The following is a 21,831-nucleotide window of genomic DNA, read 5'->3' as shown; positions in this document are numbered from 1 at the left end:
TCCTTCTTCCTCTCGATGCAGTAGACGTTGATTGAGATATCGTTTATATGTTCAAACTTTTTTATTTGGTTCAGCGTCATCGGAAACTCAATGTTTTGTAAATTTAGCACTGTCGTATAGTGCGGATATGAAGATTCCATATGTCTTTCAGCGGGGTACAGAGCGGCCACCACTGACCACGCGAAACACGCATTGTCTCTGGATTGCACATTAATTACCGCTCTCTTCGTCATAATTTCTCGCGGTAATTTAATATGGCATCCCGCGCGCATTGAATTATACTTGTTTATATTTATAGTCAAGTTAATTATTTGTGATAACGCCCAACCACTATCGCGTTCTTGAAACTCTTCTAGCGATGCTAGCGTGGGCTCGATAACGCGGCGCTTGTACCACTCGTGTAAATCGGACGTGCGAAAGAGTTCATAGTTTCTTGTATTGACACTTTTGTTGGCGCGTTTATCACCGGACACAAACTCGCCATTAAACACGGTGTTCACTTTTACATTAATGTGTTTTTGCATCACTTTCTGCACGTGTTCGATCACATGTCTTTGGCATCTTCGAGAAATTGACGAGGTTCGATGTAATTATTGTTTATTACCGCACCGGTTAAGATGCGACTCTCGAACGCCGTATCAATCTCTCGCCAAACTAGTCTTTCCACGTTATTGTCGCCGCTGTATTCACCACCACTGGATATAAATTGTTTCTGCAATCGAATTTTTGCACCCTCGAGTCGCGCGATTCTAGCCACCAAAGATTGTCTATTTCCAATCGAGAGTCGCGGACGCTTGTTACGGCTGTTTTCTTCGAGCAATTTGATAAATTCCTCGCAGCGCAGCACCCATGCAAAATATTCACCCAAGGTGGTGACTTGGCGGGACCGCTCCAACAGGTCGCGTTCGTTCTGCTCGATGTTTTCCATTATTTCTTTTATTCACTATTATACCACTAACACTTCTAATACAAGAAAGTAACCACTAAACTTTTTTCACCGCTGCATCTATGCGCTTTCAAATCGTACTATGGTTTGATGCGCTCTCATCCTCCTTATATATATATTTCACCTAATTCTATCTCCTTTTCTAACATTTGGCGTATCTCAAAAGATAGTTTCCCGAGATATTGGTTTTATGGATAGAGGAGTAAGGACACAAGCTGCCGAACGTTGGCGCCGATACGTTGCATTCTTCCTTAAAAAATATTAAGAAAAATGTTTCGCTCTCGTTTTTATGGGAGATTTTCCGCGAGGGTACAAAGCTGCCGAACGTCAACGCTTTTACATTTACACCTATAAATAACGTTTGACATGTCCGTCGCAGCGTCGGCCTTAAAATCTTCATTCCTTTCTATAATATCCTAATGATTTTATGGACATTTAATGGACATTTTGTCCATAAATGAAAAAAAAACATAGTTTTATGGATTCTAGAATGCTCCGGTTACAAGCAGCCGGACATCGGCGCTTCCGTAATAAAATTATACTAACGAGGGTACAAAATTGTCAATCATCGGCGCTTGTTCTATATCTTTTTTTGGGAAAATGTCTAAGAACCCTCATAAAAAAGTCGTAAAGATACCATCTACAAATATTGCACTCAGAAAACTCCGCCCCCTTCTTTGTCGAAACATCCCCTCCACCCGCGTGACGTCAGCCCCCGCGCCGCTGAGATACCCCCGCCCCGCGTAACGTCATACCCCTCGCCACGGAGAACCCCCTGCGCCCCGCACCCCCCTCAGAGGACCCGGGTTAGAACTCTCCTAGTATATCTACTCTCGACCGCAGCCTATATATTATATATACTATTTAGATATTTGATATGTGCGATTAAGACACCCTGTACATACGTATAGAAAAACATACAAAGTCAAATGTCATACCGATCGCTTTGATTGAAAAATCATTAATTATGTCTTTTTAACTCATGATTTCTTACTGGGTATTTATTAAAGAAAATATAAATTTAAAAAAAAAATTTGTATTATAATAATATATAAATATATTTATAATATTTACCATAATATTTATCGTAAATATTTTCTGATATTTAAGATAAATATTTATGATCTATTGAATCTAAGACTCCAAAAACATTTACAAAATATTTATAATAAATATTTATAAAATATTAAAATAATTACTATAAATATTCTATAAATATTTTATAAATATGCTGTGCTGTCTAGGATTTTAAATAATACAAATATATAACTGCTATGTAACTCGTTATAATATGCATATTAAATGTAACGTACACGTTAGTTGTTATTTCCCACTCATTGATGTAACATTTGTAATATGTAACATATGTTATATTGTAGTTATATTGTAATTTTATATTCCAACTAAAAAAATTTGATTATCTTCGGCATCCTACAATATCGATGCTATCTGGGATATAATCACAATATAATTAAAATATAACAATATATGTTATATTACAAATGTTACATCTATGAGTGGGAAGTTACAACTAACGTGTACGTTACATGTAACATGCACGTTATATAGTATATATATAGCATTATATACATGTTACATAGCAGTTATATTTTGTGTTTGCTGGGATGCGTTGTTAAACGTACTTTTTTGTTCTCTTCCCTTTTCTCTTTCTTATTCTCCTTTCTCTCTATCTTCTTTTCTCTTTTTCTACCTCTCTCTCTCTCTCTCTCTCTCTCTCTCTCTCTCTCTCTTTTTCTCTCCTTTTCCTTCTTTTTCTGTCTTTCCTCTTAATGGCTTGACAACTGATAAATTAAGAGATATTATTAACATTGTATATAAATATTATTAAGTATATATTAGATATATTATAATATATAGTATATATATATTGTATATATACTACCCAGACAGCACACAATATTTATGATAAAGATTCATAAATATTTATGAATATATATTTTTTTCAAATATTATATAAATATTTTAAAAATGTTTTATAAAAACCTTTATTTAACATATTATTAAAACATAGATTAAATATTTCATATAATATTTATCGTATGTAAAGATAAATATTATGATAAATATTTATAAAATATTAAAATATTTATAAATATTCTATAAATATTTTAAAAAATATTGCTGCATATTTTAACAAATATGCTGTGCTGTCTGGGTATATATTATAATGTATAGTAGTACACATATAATTACATAGGCAGACACACACACACACACAAACACACACACGCACGCACGCACACACACGCACGCACGCACGCACGCACGCATATATACACGTATATATACAAAATTATTTGTCACTTTAGGTTACGTTCCAAAACGTCCTCTTCGAGAGAAATTTTACTTAAAAGTTATGGTACACACACACGTTACGTACATTATTGATTATCAGTAAAATTTTCCTCGAAGAGGACGTATTGGAACAACCTTAATTACTTTTTTAACTCTTCGTCTCTACGTCTCTTCTTCCTCTTTTCTCTTTCTCTATTTCTCTCTCCACTTCTCTCTCTTTCTTTTCTTCTTCTTGTTCCTTTTCTTTCTTCTCGACAACTGGCTAATTAATACAATATAAACTGATTATATAAAATAATATACGTATTTTATATACGTATAATATATACGTATATAAATATATAAATATATAATATAAATATATATATTAATATATATATAATAATATAAATATATAATTATTATTTACCTTATTCTTCTTAAAACTTCCTGCACAATTTACACACTTTTAATATTATAACCAATTTTGACTTGAAACTGTCAAAATAATCTTGACGATCAAACACTACGAAGCATGATCAGCAAAAGAACCAATCAGTATCGCGGATTAAAGGCAACAATACTTCGATACATTCGAGAATAAATAACATGCCTTTTTTAGAAAAGGATATTGATAATTAATCATTTTTATTATAAAGTTTTATGAAATTATTATTAGGTTATAATTAATAAATTAATAATATGTTATAACTACTTTATTATTTAAAAATATATAAATTTTAACATAATTACAAATTTTGTTAAAAACTTATGATTAAAAATTATAATTTTCTAAAATTATTTAATTATTTTTTGATTATTAATGATATGTCTATGTGATATTTTTGTTCTGGTTTTATAATGTTAATATTTATATATAAAATTACGGAATTAAATTTATATTAGCAATCATACAATAAATTTATCATTCTTACGCGTAACTTTAGACGTCAATATCTTTTAAATAAAACAGATAAAATTTTTTTGATTTTGATTTCTTTAATTAATTAATTTATTAAACTTTATTTAGAAATTGATAAATTGATAAATTGACAATTGTCATTTTGACATTTAATTATAATATAATTTCTAATGAACAAATCAGAAGTTGGGTATTCATAGTCCGATCTTATATTTAAGATCGTTTAAAGTCTGATCTGAGGTTGCCTTAAGCTCGCATTTAATCAATCAAATGGCTGCGTAGCATCTCAAGCTCGGACTTAAGACGATCTTAAATATAAGATTAGACTATAAATACTAGCCTTATAGTCATATTGCAAGACCGAAAATGAGTAATGATAATTAAAATGTGGCATTAAAATTAATGTATAACAAAATATAAAAATTAATGTTAGATTATAATATTATAAATACAAAAGGAATGAGAGAATTAGATACATACAAATATAAAATAAGAAGTTTATCCGGAAAGTAAATGATTTATGCCAATATCTTTGTACTTAGGTGTACTATTGTAGAAAATAAGAAATAATTATTCTTTATTTATAAAGGAAATCTTTGTGTCTTTGCCGATTTCGATTGATGGATTGCAAAGCTGTATCGCTTGCTAGTGATACTCACAAAGATTTCTTCTAAATAAAGATTACTCTTTTTTTGCAATACCACACCTAGGTACAAAAATATTTGCATAGATTGATTATTTTCCGGAAAAACCTCGTATAACAATATAAAAAATTGCATATCTTTATATATATTTATTATTTTTAACAAATTTTAAATTATCATATTTTAATATTATTTTATAATATTTAAGTTAAAATATTATCAAAATTTATTATTATTTGTAAATTTTTAAATAAATTTACACAAATCTAAAAAATGATTTATAAAAAAAAAAATATAAAAATTTATAACAGATTAAAAAAAAAAATTTGTATTTTTCGTAAAATTATAAAATAAAATTTTATTAATAATTTAAATGAAAAATATTAATAAAATCAATTGTAAAATAAATATTAAAAATGTATAAACAATTTGTATTTAGAAATTTTAATTTAATTTAATTTAATTTAATTTAGAATACTCACACTGTAGAATCAAAAAGTTGTATGAGTAGTAAGTGGGCATGTATGGCCCGTCATAACAAACCCCCACCACTCGGCCACTGGCGCCGTCCCCTCACCACTCGGTCCCTGACGCTGTCAGATATGGCCCGTCAAACTAACCCTCCCCCACCACTCAGCCGCGGACTCTAGAGAGGGGAATGGTGGGGGGAATGCCGATTGGTCAAGCCGGTGAGATAAAAAAGGGTAATAAAATGTATTTGCATAGGTCTCGGTGCGTTGAAGGAAATCTTCGATAATAATTACGGTAAGAAATAATTGAAAAGGAAGAGATTACGCAATATTATATTTAAATAGACGACTAATGACATGACAGAGGGGTGACAGAATTATCCGACAAAATAACGATAAAATGCTGAAGTCGCCGTGGTATACCGAAATCATTGTAGGGAGTATGACATCCCCGTCTACCTCTTGCAGTAGAGCGAATGGGCATCGGCGTCCATGTATAGCGCTGAAAAATATTAACAAAAACCACAAGCATTTATTTCGGCCGAGCGCTTACTCAGCGTTGCATTGCCAGATATCGTTGGTAACAAAGGAAACAAAAAGATATACAAAAAATACAATCGGCCAGCGTCCGTAATTATGCCTAACCGATTACTCAACGTCGACGGGTACTATCGGCACCTCAGGTAACAAAAAGAGTTCTAATAAAAAACACGTGCATTAACATTCTAGTAAACAATATAGTTAGGAAGTGCAGCATGGACATTTGTTGGATAATAAAACAGATATGATCAGGCATGGGAGTCTGAGACGCAATATTGAGACAGCTGCTGTTATCGAGGACGTAAATTACGCTTTAAAGATTTTTAAATGATTGAGTTTCTGTTTTGCTATGAGGTTAGAGAATGTGAGAAAAATAACAAAAAATACAAGTAAAAAAGTTTCACACACATTTATTATTACTAATTTCTTCATATAAATTGATATTACAAATACATAATGTTTAAAACGATACATAAAAGTATTTTATTGAAATTACTGAATTACATATGATATCAGCTAGCAACTACGTTAAAACGTTTCTTACTTCAACGAAGAAAAATTTTGCGAAATAAATGTACGACTAATTGGTCGTTGTGTTCGCAATTTTCGGTAAAAAGAGTAAGAAACTGATTAAGATCGTAACCGACAGACATATAATATAGAAATACACAACTATATTGTCCACAAGTTTGTGAAAAAAATCCTTGTAGTTGTCGAGTGTTCCATCGGTGGATGATGGAGTTTCGCTGAAGGAGAAATCCGGGCTCCAGGGGTGGTATTCCATAGCTGTCGAAGTAGGTGCCTGTTCCGTGTTTATCGAGGAAAAAGGCGACCCAATGTTCTCCAGGTCGATTATGTTCGTCTGTATTAGCGACGATAGCCGTCGACCTCGTCCATACCCTCGGAACTCTGTCTGCGGGACAGACACCCACATGCCTGACATCGATATGGCGCAATGCTCGTAGAATTTCGCAAGAGTTCATTTTTTTGGTACAAAGACGAACGCGTGGATCCTGGTATTATTTGAATAACTTCGGTTTTTATTTCTCCCGCAGTAACGTTTTCGCTCGTCGATTTGAGCTTCGTAAGTCTTTCTTCTTTATCTTCTTCTTTTTCAATCGCCTGCTCGGCTCTCGACAATTTTTTTATCTCTAATACATTATCCGTTTGAGCTTTAATATTATGAATTAGAACGGGATTGCCATTTACGTTGCTAGTAGAATAATCCTTGTCGCAGCTGGTTTTCACGCTTTACGTAGCTGACGTCGTCGCTGTCACTCAATTGATAATTTTCGGGGGAACTACAAGTATCGGGTTGACTTACGCTGAGAGTATCGCTGCTGCCGCTATTATTTTGTTCGAGTAGCCAACGTTTTAATTTGTAAGCGTTATGTAACGCACAATGAAAGATTTTTCGAATTCCGTGATGAGCACAATATTGTCCGCACTCTTCCTCTAACATTACATTTTTGAATGCTGGAGAGATACCTTCCAAATTATATATCTCTCTGGAAAGTAGATTTCGTAAGTAGTGAGCTTTTTCACTGCCTCTAACGTAAATGTGACGCGTGTGTCTTATAATTTCACGTAAATGCAATGTAAAATATTTTGGATTAGTCTCGCCGTCGAACCATTCGAACCCATGATAATTTCGTGTGAGCCAGCAGTTTTGTCGTCTTACTTTTTCGGGTAATTCAGTGAACGGATGCGGAGGCATCATAATCCAGTGGTCGACGATCGACGCGTTAATCGCAACAACCGCGACTTCCTTGGGAAGAAACTTCTCGCTCGCATCGCGGAAGCCTTGTATGTCGATGACTATATCCATATTGCGAAGAAAAAACTTATACGTTTTTGTTGGCGAGGTTTAAGCTTTTCACGAACCGTCCCGAAGGAAACTGATATTTCTTTTCGTTACAAGTTTTTTTTTCGTGAAATGCATCGGTGAATGAAAGTGGAGGAGGGTGGGGATAAGAAAAATACGTAAAAATTTTTAATCGAATATGTTGCAACGAGAGGCATACCGTGATAAAAAATTTAACCGGAAAAATCGACAATGACTTGACGAGACGAGTCGATTTCTATTACATTATCAAATTCTGCGTAAACAATACAGTTAATTGTCTCGGTGAGCGCCTTTTCGAAACGTACCTCTAATCGTAAACTACTGTGTCTCACGAGATTCCAATGAGCGGCGCAATTAGCGGACAAATCTGGTGTGAGATCAAAAGCAAAAAGAGTGTATCCCTTGGAATAATCATCTCTACTTATAGAATTTCCCTCGTTTAAGAAATGGATGCCCGTTCCCGAAAAGAGGGTTTGATAAGCATCGACGTAAAGCGGTTCTTCCGGTGAGAAAATCGGCTGTAACGGTCTACTAGGAATTTGTGTACCGTCGACGTACAGAGAGAAGAAATTTATGCTGTAATTTTTAAAATTAAACGGATTTAATTTTCTATCTCCATTAAATGCTTTGTTATTAACGAAACCGACTATTATTCGTTTCGGCAGTTGTCCGAGTATTACGTTATCTAATGATTCCCCCACAACACCACTGTGAATCGTAAATGTTTTAATCTCGACTCTCGTAAGCGGATATTTAGCCGTAACTTTACTCAGCATTCTAGCATGTGCGAGTAACACTCCGGCACTTAGCTTCGCTCTTCTCACTAGCAAACTGGCATCGAGAATATGTATTTTCGACATGTTGTTGCTTTCCATGAGACAAAATGAATCTTTCGAGCGGATGAGTCTTAATCTTACTTCCACGCCGTTAATTAAGAATTTGTCTTGATTGAAAACGTCGCAATGCAGATGTCCTATAAGATCTATCGCTCGCCTGTTGCGAATGTAATGGGCGCGTCTCACGAGAGCGGTATTGCCTTTCGATTCCAGCGATTCGTCCATGCGACCCGCTGTGTCCGCGTCCCATAGACACGAGGTTAGATGGGAAGTTTTTGCGGAAGAGGAATAATTTAACAATGCCTCGATGTACGCGCGGTACGCGTAAGCGTTGTTTGGAGGCGACACGAGCTTTTGATTGAAATACACGTCGATCTGATTGAAGATGGAATGAAGTGTCACGTCCGGCCGCTAAACATTTTTCATTTTCTTATGTTTCTCATACAAATAATTCTAAGTCCCCTAGCGCTGTTTGAAAAGCGCGCCAGCGACGGCCATGATGCTTAACTCCGCCTAGTGCCTAAACGTGGCGCTGCGTAGCGCCTAGGAACTTTCCCACCACGGCGAGCGTTCCCACTACGGCAAGCGTCCCCCACCATGGGCCGCCGCAACGCCGAGCCGCCGAAACGAAGGACCTCAGATCAGTCCCAAACTTAGTCAGTTCTAATCGCGACTCCAACCAGAGCAGTTCTACTCCGAACGCTCTCTATCTCTAAATCCTAGTTCAAATTCTAACTCTAAATCTAATAATAAGCTCTAACTCTAAGATTTGATTTCTTGTATTAAGTGCGTCTAGTGTTAACTTTAAATAAATTGTGTGTTTTATATTAACAATTCTAATATTTATTTGAAAATACAACCTCATCTTTAACCTCACGCGTTTCTAGTTCTACATCTTATATTTATTCTCAAAATCTCTAAATTCAGTTGTTTCTCCAGCGTGCACGTGTCGTATTACTTATTGAATTCTAGGCTGCGATTTAGAGAGGACGAACCGCTCATCGTTGCTAAACAATTCATTTCTTCTATTAAATTCTGGAACCTGTAGTGACTGTTTCGAGAGGACAACCCGCTCACAGTTATATACCGAAACAATAACCGACAGTGAGGACCGCCGCACGTCGACTTATTGTGAAAGTAACGCAGTCTCCAGAATGTTCTATATGATTTATAATGCCTAAGACACGCCGTGCAGGAAGGAAGAATCAGCTTCGTCGAATAGTCGCGCGTTATTATCACCCGGCAAAACCAAACGAATATTCAGCTATTATTGGCACAGATTATTACAACGATCCTGAATACGAGGCATTATTCACCAAACACGTGCTACTAAGAGAGTGGCCCGCGAAATTATCGCAAATCGACATCGAAAAACCTGAGTCCCCGCCAGTCGACATCCCAGAAAACGACCCCCGCAAATCCGGGTACCTCCAACGCAGAGCTGAAGCCTTGCACGAGCAATACGAGAAGCCACTCCAAAATATCGTGGAACTGTCACCCACCAACTACAAGCTCGACTAAAAAGTAAGTAAAAGAAATATCTCTCGTCAACTTATGATCCTTCGGTTTCACTTAAAAGTAACAATAACGTTCTACTTTAACTGTAAATGAATGACTTCTTCAACGGGCAAACCAAACTAAAATAGTACGTAGCTACAGAGTCATAAAAGTGAAACTCGGGTCATGATAGAAAAAAAGGGTCAGTCATAAAAGTGAAACTCGGGTCTGATAGAAAAAATGGTTCAGTCATAAAAAAAAACAAAGGAGCGATTTCTTTTTCCAAATTCGGATAGCCTCCGTCGCGGGCAATCCCCGGAAGTAAATCTCCGAAAAGCGACGTTGTCTTGCGCAATAGTCCGAGTACGTTGTTCGTGAAAATATATTCCGCGAATTATACCCCGCGACTCCGCGCGGACGTAACAGAAGTAAATGATTTACGGGTCCTACGACGGTCTCTGCGGCTGCGCCGGTTGTTCCTGGAGCCGTTGAATCGTCGCCCGATTTCACGCGCACGCGAAAACTCAGCAGGGTATGCGTGAGATCTAGATATTCTTCTCCGTGACCAGGGACGACGAATTCTATCGGTGAATTGTCCGAGAGAGAGCTCACGGGTTTGTAATGAATCCATTGTGAGCTCTCGATACTAGTCTGTGTAGGCGGTAAAGAAAAGAGATCAAGTTCGCTCTTTAAACACTCGTTCGAGTGCGTGTGAAGAAAAGACATACTTCACTGACAATTGTTTCGTCGTGGTTAAATGTGCGTGAATTAAAATTGCGTTGTTTAAGAAAATATATCTGATACGGTACGTTTTTTGCCAATTTTACGTCGTTTCGCAGTTGTGTTGAGTCTTTTTACCCTCGTACGGGTTTTCTTCCTCTTATTCTTCGAAGATTTCGTCTTCTTTTTTGCCTTGATTTTCGATAAACTTTTCTTATTCGAGCGACGACGTTTAACGATGCGCGTGTCAAGCCCGGCAAAGGGGAAATGAGCTACGTCTATTTTCGCATCCGATTTATATCCCGAACCTTTCATGAGGCTAGTTATTTTTTCTTTAGCCTGTCTTTTGAGATTGTTACGCGATTCTTTAAAACGATGTTTGGCCGCTACCTTGAACGGTGTATTGTTTTCTACATCATCGATTACATTAACGCCCGCGCGTAAAGCTTCTTTACCCACAGCCCTCGCAGCAACACCTAGATAAGGCAGCACGCGTCTGAATAAGCCTCCGAGAAAACTCCCGATACCGTGCCCTCGTTGATAGGGCGATCCGGCGAAAACTCGTGGAATTCTACCACCGCGAGCTCCTCCGTTCTGTAATTCGTCGTAATACGTCGAATAATAATCCATCAACAGAGAAAGAACGAACAAATTTTCTTTTCTTTTCTTTACCCTTTGCCGTTTTATCCGTCATATACGCCGAGTATTCTTATGATATCTAATCGATACGTCTAAAGTGCAATGTCACCATCAGAGTCCCGAATTCGAATATACTTCGACCCAGCTGATCTCTTATATCTATTTCGATCGTACGGAAACACGTTTGACGCAGCGTGATGTATTGAGCGGGTGAGAAATGTCTTATTTGAGTTGATGCGAACGCGTAATCATTTCGCGAGTCGAGCGCGACTATTCGAAGAAGGGGAGATTGTACATCGCCGGTAATATAAGGTTCGCAAATGTCGCAATAGGCAAAGAGCTTGTCGGGAATACCTCGTGAAACTACCTGGTTCGTCACCTATTAACATACGCGAGTCCCTGAGCTCGTAAAATAGCAGTGAATGCATCTCTTCATCATAAATCCATGTTGGTAAAACGTCGGGTATAACGGAACTACTTTCGATTTTAACGAGCTGTTCGTTGTTATTGTGCATTTTGATACCGATTTCATTATAAAACCACGTGGGCAACGGAGTTGGTACAGCGGGCTCACTATCGAGTTGAACAAGGTCTCTACGCTTGATGTGAATATCAAAGCCGAGTATGCGGCGAAGTTTGTCGGAAAAATTTACATAATGCGTCATACTACAATTTTTTTCTTCGCAGTCAAGTTTCATGAAAACTTTACCTCCCATGAAGTTGACGAAATGCCAAACGATATGCGAATCGACAGATTTAGCGGCATAATTCACATTCTCGATAATATCGCGCATACTTAAGTAAATACCCACGGGTACCTGAGATTTCATAGCCTTACCCGTCTTATCGCATTCGTTAATATCGATGAATCTGATTAATCCTTCATTATCCTGTATATGTAAAAAACTACACGGAAACTGAATCTCAGTGAGCGCCACTTCCCAACGTCCGTGTAATTCTATACGCTGGGGTAATTCGGTGGTGAAACACGAGGTTGTATTTTCCGGAAAGTAACGCATGCTACTATTGCTCGGAAGAATCATGTAAAATTCTTCTCCCCTCATTTTGACTCAAAGATCTTAAACTCGATGCGGGAATCCAAGAGTCGAATTTAGAGGGATAACCTTGCCAACTAACTAATATTTGTTTATTGTTACCGCGTCCTCTGCTCTTTATTACTCGATCGATGATAAATTCTTCCTCTTGTAAATCTTTATTGACCGGAGTTAATTCTTGTTCGTAAAAAATTCCGTCTATATCCTCGCCTGTTAAATCGCTTAGTTCGTATACGAGGGGTTTCCTCCATTCGAGAACGCGGTGAATTCGAAATATTTCTTCGCTCCACTTTGCCTCGTATCCTTTCTCAAACACTACTTTTGCCCTACTGACACGCACGAGTTCGCCCACGTTATATTTAGCCTTCTGCTTAGCGTCGCAATTCTTTTTCATCTTCTCTTTGTTGTCCTTCCATCGACGATTTATATTTTCACACGCGATACGAGCATTTTCCCGCGTAACGACTGCGGGTTGCATTTTAATAGATGTATGACGAGTATGGTTGTAAGCGCGAACGATATACTGTAAAACATCGATGTAGCGTCACGTATTTTTATGTGTAAAATATCGCCACATCCGTTCCTTGAGCGTTCTATTAAATCGCTCCACTACAGCTGCTTTAACATCGGGATTACGGGCTACGCGAAAACGAATGTCTTTTTCTTTTAAAAATTTCTGTACAGGCTGGGCTATAAATTCTTTACCTTTATCCGTCTGCAGGTAAACAGGTTGATGTTTTTTGTTTCTCAAAAGTACACGTTGAAAGGCTTTTGTCACATAGGTAGCTGTTTTGTCGCGTAATGGTTCTACCCAAACGAATTTACTAAGGACATCGATAATTATCAATAAATAAGAATATCCGTCATTATAGCTCTTGAGATTACGAAGATCGATCAAATCTGCCTCCCATAAATCGTCGATATTTGTTACATTATAATGTAAACGTGGAAATTTTCGACGTACTGGTCGATGCAGCGTATACGCATCTTGCGATTTAAGCCATTCAATGACATCGGTACGGGTAAAATTTGGTTTAGCAGCTCGAGATAAATTCTCCGTCGCGGAATAGCCGGCATAGTGCGAGGGAACGTAATACAATTTTTCGAGTTCCATTATTTGAGTGAGCTCCAATGGAATATACCTTTCTTTTTCTTAGGCGAAGTATCCGGCACTAATGTTTTATTATCGTCGCTGTCGTCAGTGGCGGATAAAAACACCGTGTCTCCTTCGGTTTCGTTTAACTCCCGACCGTATGACTTTGAACGCGACAGTGAAGTTTTCGGGGTGGAGCTTCCACGTGGCAGGGTTTTTTTAATACGCAGAGATCTACGAGTAATCGTAGTCAATAAATCGCGATTCCCTATAAGACTGGAGGGAGTACCTATGTCTTGCAGTAATTGAGCAAACTGAATTCTCCCGATAGCTTTCACCGTTTTTCTCTCACGTACCGCGTCGTTTATAAGATCGCTAATATTCGACCCCGCTACAACATCACCGTCTATAGTCACGAGTCCGCGTCTATCCCAGCTAATCTTCGATGACTGAATATTTAGCAAAAATTTCAATAACGCGTTTGCTTTAAAACGATAAGTTTGTGGCACACTGCTGAGTATTTCTTTGATCTTTTCCGCAGATTGAGCGCGTTTCTTCCCGAAACTACTCTCGCTAACGGTACCATCACTGCTGATTGAAGTATTTCTATGAGATTGTATTTCCATAAGGTCGTCATCAACGGGCAAATCGATATCTTTATTTTGATCGCCTTCGCCTCCGTCGCTGTCAACATTACTTGTGTCGTCGACGTTACCACGTGTATCCTCGCGCGAGTCATTGCGTAAGCGTTTTTTCGCTTCTCGAACAAAGTGAAGATAACGCTGAAGTACTTCTTTATACAATTTCCATCTTTCGCCTTCATCTAGAGGAGTCGCGAGGTTAAGAATATGCCACATTTCCGCGTCGAGTCGCGATAAGGGGGTTCCTGGAGTCCGTACGGTGTTATTATTATTATCGTTTTCCCCGTCAGATATCGTATTTTTTTTCTTCGGCGAGTTATCCAGGGTTATTGTAGTTTTTGTTATTTCCGGTTGTAGCTGTTGATGCTGCATTTGTCGCATTCTTTCGAGATTTTCCGTAGAAATCAGCACCATTTTTTTTGCTCTTTCCATTATTCCGTACAGCGAACAAACGGGTCTGTTTTATTCTTTTCGAACCCCGGATGTAATATTTGCAAGCTTTTTTTCACTCACCGATAAACCGGGATAATAAAGCGCCGAGCAAAGGAGCGATAAGATAGGGTAAAAACCCACCGCGCTGTACTAGTAGATTTCTCTTAGTTTTCCAGTTGTCGCGTTTTAGAGCGATGCGCCGAAGAATAGATTTATGCTTGGCTAATCGCGTCTTTTCGTGATTCTTGAGCTCTACGTTACCCTCAAGCGTATTATAAATACACTCTTGAATGCACTTAATGAGATTATTGTCGGCAGAACGTAAGAACGATGATCTTTGATTTTTTTTCAGATAACATAGAGTTTTTAAAAGACAGGCGTTTCTCTCGCCGATGAAACGTCTGGCAATCTTTATCGCGTTGTCGGATGAATTTTTTGACGTCGTCGACGTCTTTTTTTGTTGTCTTTTCCCGCGTGTTACCATTACGCTAAAATTGTGCAACTGAAAAGTTATTTGAGTAATTAATTAATTAATTGATAAAATTATTAAATATATTAACAGATTAATTTGTTATTTATTAATTTATTTTAAATTTGTCATTTGTTAAGTTAGTCTAATCAATATCTCGCATATCCCATAGTTTAAGGATATTCAATCAGTAGGTCAAGTACACAAAATTATTAATTGATAAAGATAAATATTATTATTAATGAGAATAATTAATTCATATTATTAATAACAGAATATTATAGAGTAACGATAAACACGCATCGGCGCGATACACGAGTTATAAGTTGTACCCGTGCCGAGCTTGGCCGTTACGCTCCTGACCGCGCGAATTTCATGCGCTCCCATACGTCAACTTCAATGCCTCACCATTCAAATTCTATTCATTGGATCACATTTTTGTAAAGAACTTTTCGACTTAGAATTTCATGAAGAATCTGTCATTAAAAACTTCTTCGCCAGTTCTGGGACACCCTGTATATCTCGAGTCGGAAATAAGCTTATTAGCGTCCCGCAGAGGCCCCACCGCGGCGGCCGCATGCTCGCGCTAGCGATCTCATGCGCATCGTGCCAGCTGACGAGCCGATGCGTCTCGCGGTGCCAGCTGATGAGCCGATGCGTGTCGCGGTACGCTGCTAATTAGCGTATTCGTAGAATGCTCGCGACAGCGTGTATCTCCAGCGCTAACAACGATGATAGGCTACGTACGTGACTGACAAGTAACACTACCCAACTGATACTCACCGATTTGAATGAAACTTAACATACTTATTAAACACCGAAAAATATTAAATACGTGTTTTTTTGTTTCGGCTAAACACGCTTTTTAGGGGTAGAAAGCACCCCTCAACCCCTGAAGGTGGAAACAGTTATGGCTAATTATTTCTGAAACGATACATTTTCTGAAAAAAGTGCTTAGGACCAAAGTTGTAGAGTTTAAAGTGATGCACTTGATGGCGACCTTGAAGTCGACCTTGAGGTCGATTTTCAAGATCAATTAAATCTGGAAATAATTAGCCGTTGCCGGACTTTGACCACATCCTGTATCTATAATCAGTAATTTTATGCGTTGACTCTAAATCTGTCTTCAGAATTGATTTGTTGCGTTATTTTCCTAAAAAAAGAAAAACCTGACGTAATGGGAAAATAGGCGCAAATTTATAGAAAAAATAAGGAGAAAAAAGTTTTGTAAGTAACTTTAGAATAGAAGTAAAGATAAGAAAACATAAAATGTCACTCTAATTATAAGTTAAACATTACCTTTATGCTATATTAGAAATTTTCAAATTTTTTAAAATTTTTATTACTACTCTGGAGTTATCCACAATATCTTTTACTCTTTATTTTGTATTAGGATTTCATTCGGACATATGATCAATTATTATTTTCCCGACTGGGAATCGTTGAGCAAGCATTTTCCAAAATTACTTCTTGATCACTTATTTGCTATGAGCTATCTTGCTCGTGAATTTCGTTCGAATATACCTTCAATTATCATTTTCACATCTGTACTTGGGCGAGTGTTCATTGTTTATAGTTTTACGTCAATTGTTCTTACGACTGCTGTTTCTCGTGAATGTTTTCAAAATTCTTTCGGAAAGTATTTACTACAAGTACTTTTCCATCATTTGTTCCCACGACTATTTTTTGTGTTAATTTCATTTAGGCTTACAATCATAAACTCTGCTTTCTATGAATTTACTTTGAATCTCTGTTATAATATTATTAAAGCATTGTTAATCTGTAAAATTTCATAATGTCATTAAACCCAAAAAATATTTTAAAGTTATTATGCCTCACTTTCGAGGACCCAGTGTACAATATAGAATCGAGAATAACAGATGAAGAAAGATCATTCGCTTCTCAACTTGCAGATTTGATAAAAGACGCTATCAATTTTGATATATTTAAAGAGACTTATGATACTTTGAACTGTACTGATGCTAGTGTGATTCCTGATGCTGTTTTAGTTGAAGACAATCCAGAAGATGTTTCGGAAGTTATGCAAGACGATACAAAATTCAGAGAAATTGTAAACATTGAATATAAGAAGAGAGTAGTTGAATTTTGGCGATCTGGACAAAAGAAAAGAAGGAATATAGAATCAGTTAAAAACCGATTTAAGAAAGTTATAAATGTAACACAATTGTACCGATGGGAAGCACAAGTTGCTGAGGGTGGGTCAAGGACTGATAAATTGTTATATATCTCTCAATACGTTCTAGAACAATTTAACAGTGCATCTGATCGAAATCTACTCATTCACGATTAAGATCTAAAGAGATGGACCTTGAAAGCAAGAGAGGTAGTTCATTTGCCTTCTCAATTATTTACGGCTTCATCAAAATGGATACACAACTTTAAAATACAACATGGTATTGTTTCAAGAAAAATAAATAAATTCGTGACACAAGCGCATATTTTAAATAAAGCAGAACTATTGGAACAATCTTCCAATTATGTGAGTCAAGTTAAACTAGAGATAGGCTTGCTAGGAACAGCAAACGTTTACAATTCAGATCAATCAGGGTTCAATTTGGAAACACATGCTGGTCGTACATTAGCCTCAAAGGGTTCTTTGAAAGTGGAGTGTCTTGCTCAATCTTTGAATTCCTTGACTCACAGTTACACAATACAACCTTTAATATCTGCCGATGGTATCTTGAAATCCCCCTTATTAATAGTTCTGCAAGAAACAAGTGGCCGTTTCGAACCGATAATACAGAAGTCAATGTACAAAGCAGATAATATCCTCGTTTTTGCCACAAAATCTGGAAAATTGACATCCGACATTGTTATTAAATGGTTTGAAGATGTCTTCTTGCCTAATGCTGGCAAGAAGTCTATTTTGTGTTTGGACTCTTGGTCAGGACAAACAGAAAAGAAATTTGAAAATATAGACAAGGGTAATAAAGAAGTAAAAATCCTTACAATTCCTGCGGGAACAACTGGCTTCACTCAACCATTGGATGTCTACGTATTCAGACCGTGGAAAAACTTCCTGAAACAATTTTCGGACTTAATTCTCTTATACAACTATGATATTAACCTACATTTGAGGAATAACATTCTCAAAATTCAATCATTAATCCACAATCAATTCTCATCACCCCGATTCCATAACATGATTAAATATGCCTGGTGGAAAAGTGGATATATTGAAGAAAAACCAGAAATGCCTGTTGATTTCTGTTTAAAGAATTGCGGTACAGTCTGCAAAATCTGCAATAACATTGCAGTAATAAAATGTGCGTGGTGTACTAACTCTCTGTGTATGGAGCATTTTTTTGCGATAGAAGATAAAGCTATTCCTCATTATTGCCATGAATATAAAGAATAATGCCAATTATCATGGAATTTATACTCATAGACTATGAAAAGAAATTATGAAATCTTGCCTTCACTGGCTGGATCTCGACCATATCTTGTCTTTACTGGCTGGATTTCGCTCACATCTTGCCTTCACTGGCTGGATCTCGACCATATCTTGCCTTTACTGGCTGGATTTCGCTCACATCTTGCCTTCACTGGCTGGATCTCGACCATATCTTGCCTTTACTGGCTGGATTTCGCTCACATCTTGCCTTCACTGGCTGGATCTCGATCACATCTTGCCTTATTTGAATGAATAATTAACTTTTAATTCCTTTATTGATCGAATTATTGACTGATCTTGCCTTAATTGGTTGGATCAATGAACAATTTTAAATTGCAGAGGCTTGTTTTATTTACAAATCACCAACGTTCTGAATGTAAAATTTTACGCTCTATCGATTCTCGGGATGAAAAGTAAACTACTCCCTTTGAAAAACATGAAATGATTTTCAAATGACCTTGAAAATCGACCTCAAGGTCGACTTCAAGGTCGCCATCAAGTGCATCACTTTGAACTCTACAATTTTGGTCCTAAGCACTTTTTTCAGAAAATGTATCGTTTCAGAAATAATTAGCCATAACTGTTTCCACCTCCAGGGGTTGAGGGGTGCTTTCTACCCCTAAAAAGCGTGTTTAGCCGAAACAAAAAAACACGTATTTAATATTTTTCGGTGTTTAATAAGTATGTTAAGTTTCATTCAAATCGGTGAGTATCAGTTGGGTAGTGTTATTTGTGAGAGAATCTCGCGAGAAGAAAATTCGTACTTTGATTTTTACTAAAAACGTAATTTTTTTTAAAAGAAAAATATTTTTTTTTTAGTCAAGTAGGTTTTCGAGAAGAGGTAAATAATTTTTTGATGAAAAGAACTTTTGTGAAACTTTTATTATTAGACTTTATTTCACGGAAAAAAATTTACTTAGTTTAAAAAATAAATTATAAAGTCATAAATGTTTTAATTTTACATTTTATTTACTTTTCTCCTTATTGGTTACATTTATTTTGCTCGATTTTATCTAACAATAGTAAAATTTATATTAAGAAAATTTTTCGGGGAAAGAAGGTTTTTCAGGAAAAAGGATAAAATAATCTCTAATGAAACAAATTTTAAGAAAAAATTTTATTTAATCTTCTTACATTGTAAAAAATACTTTGTACGTTTAAAATCCTAATAATAAAATTAAAAGTTTTACTTCACATTTTTATTTTACAATTTTTCACTTATTAAATATAATTAAAATTTTTCTGTTATTACAAATATTTTTTTCTAATTAAGATATATCCATAATTTATATTCTATCCTATTCTGCACTATAATATATCCTTTACTTTTCAAAAATTTATATTATTTTTACAAGACAATTTTACAATAACTTATCAATTTTATTATATCTACATTTTGCTGTATAAATCGAAAAACGCGCGAAGGTGGAAGAGAGAAGCGATCGTGTGGAATTATTATATTGCGTTTTTAAACAGTTAAATATCCATAGGGGAGGGAACAACGATTGTTAATAAATCTACGTTTTAATAGCACAGGCGCACATATTTTTGTTTCGTCACGAGTTATTATTTCGTGAAACGCTGTACGCCGAATGGCTCTGAATCGCAGATTTATTGACGTTTCCGGAGTTATTTCTTTTTCCTCGTTTTCTCCTAACTCTCTTTCCTGCTGCACACTTTCTCTTTGTATTAATAATTCCCTAATACTATTAAAATTAATTAAACGAGAATTTTCAAAGTTTAGGGTTATACCCTTTACTTTGCAAACTTCGTGCATCTGACCATCTGATGTGCGAACCACATACGCGTAAAATTTTGGACAGCCGGACACAAACGACTCTATATAACTAGCGAGCCCATAGTTTTCAAGTTCGTTAGTCATATCGCCTAAAAAATTACCCGTGGGTGGTTCGTACTCGTGTGGATCAGCGCTGCTTACATATATACAAGAATCAGTATCATAATACAAAACGCGCCTATCTAATTTTACTAAGTATTCATACAATTTTAATCTCACTTGAGCCGTTGTGTAAGCTGCTATTACAACATTTGTAAGATGCAATGGTGGGATCGCCTCCTCGCGTAATCGAGTCGATACATATATCACTTCATCGTTTACCGGTAATATATCAGTTATTTCGTACTGAGGGCTCACGAGTAAATTAATCAAACGTTGTTGCGTGTTAACAATTTCCGTCTTTGGTAAATTCGAACGTTGCCCGAATTTTCCCCAGAAAGAGTTTAAGCATAGTTTCGCGACCGAGCGTAGACCGGAGTTTTGTGCGATGTTGTGCTTTTCAAGAACGATACCTTCTCTCTCCTCGTACTCACGAAGATAACGCTCTTTAGCATCTTCATCCACGCATTCGCTCGGCCATCCACTAGCCTCCTGTTTTAACTGTAAAAATGTATTTATATAACCGGTAAATAAACCCCCTTGACGTATAGAAGGATCGTACCGAGTGACATTGTACTGCCATATCTCGCTAACCCTTGTTACAAAATATCCTTTTTCAATATGCTTTTTGTAGTTCGCACGATATCCATGTACCCTCGAATTCGCGCTCGGAAGGAATATGAGTGCACTCGGTGTGCGAAAATGTCTCGCTACAAGTGCGGCATAACGCGAATAACAATTTACCCTGTACCCGATACGGTAATACAGGATGAAAGAGATCTTGCGGAGGGAGTATTTTACAACGTATGATTCCTTCAAGTGACTCGAAATTATACCCCGGTGCCGTTCCAATTATTGTTACGCATTCCTCGCCAACGTATACTGTTGGATGTCCAATCGGGAAGACGCCTGTTTTTAATACATACGGATACAATGAACACACATCCACGTACTGTATTTTCTCGCTCTCTGTAATCTCATATCGGGTTACAATATTTCCCGTGCGTCCACCGTAGAAGGCCTGACGAGGATCGAGCGGTTCGTTTTCTACCGCTGGATGTTGTTGTAAATATCCCCGCATTTCGTCATTTTCCCGCACTTCGCGATCAAAATCACACTTCCATTTCTCCGTCACCCTGTATTTCCGTCTTCGAAGACGAAATGTCGTTGCGATGGTGTGTTCGTATCGTAAATCGATTGTATCAACGCGATCCAACGAAAGCGATTTATCGCGATTAATTTGAAAACAGCGCGGACACCCATGCCAGTAACATCCGTGAAACTGGAACACGTGATGTATGGTAGTAGCGTTTTCCACTGACTCATAATAACCGTCAACGCGAGTGCCATCGGGCAGACGATATTCCCGGCTTCGTCCTGCATGAATAATGTGATGACCGAGTTCACGCTCAATCCACAGCAGCTATTGTAGCGCCTTACGCGATTGCATATTCACACTCCTATAACCCCCTGT

At 36.9% G+C, this 21,831-nt stretch overlaps 2 protein-coding genes across 2 annotated transcripts; both read right to left on the bottom strand.

Annotated features, from left to right (window-relative positions):
• Nucleotides 1-7,030: 7,030 nt before the first annotated feature.
• LOC145948398 (uncharacterized) lies at nucleotides 7,031-7,645 on the bottom strand. The gene has a single exon (XM_083058089.1). The coding sequence runs from the start codon at nucleotides 7,643-7,645 to the stop codon at nucleotides 7,031-7,033; it is 615 nt and encodes a 204-aa protein (XP_082914215.1).
• Nucleotides 7,646-20,385: 12,740 nt separating this feature from the next.
• LOC145948399 (uncharacterized) lies at nucleotides 20,386-21,780 on the bottom strand (the record flags this gene model as incomplete). The annotated part of the gene is made up of 4 exons (XM_083058090.1): nucleotides 20,386-20,391; nucleotides 20,478-20,858; nucleotides 21,194-21,266; nucleotides 21,311-21,780. Coding segments are annotated over 4 exons (930 nt in total), but the record flags the coding sequence as incomplete, so codon positions are not given.
• Between the last annotated feature and the right edge of the window lie 51 nt (nucleotides 21,781-21,831).

This window comes from Prenolepis imparis, unplaced genomic scaffold (genome assembly GCF_030444845.1).
Source record: "Prenolepis imparis isolate NDT839.2.m4 unplaced genomic scaffold, iyPreImpa1.0 SCAF_370, whole genome shotgun sequence".
NCBI classification, from domain to species: Eukaryota; Metazoa; Arthropoda; class Insecta; order Hymenoptera; family Formicidae; genus Prenolepis; species Prenolepis imparis.
The sequence above is the reverse complement of the archived record's forward strand: the minus strand, read 5'-3'. Positions and strand labels throughout refer to the sequence as shown.

Excerpts from the sequence above, each read along its gene's own strand:
- LOC145948398 (XM_083058089.1), bottom strand. The coding sequence starts at position 7,645 with ATGGATATAGTCATCGACATACAAGGCTTCCGCGATGCGAGCGAGAAG.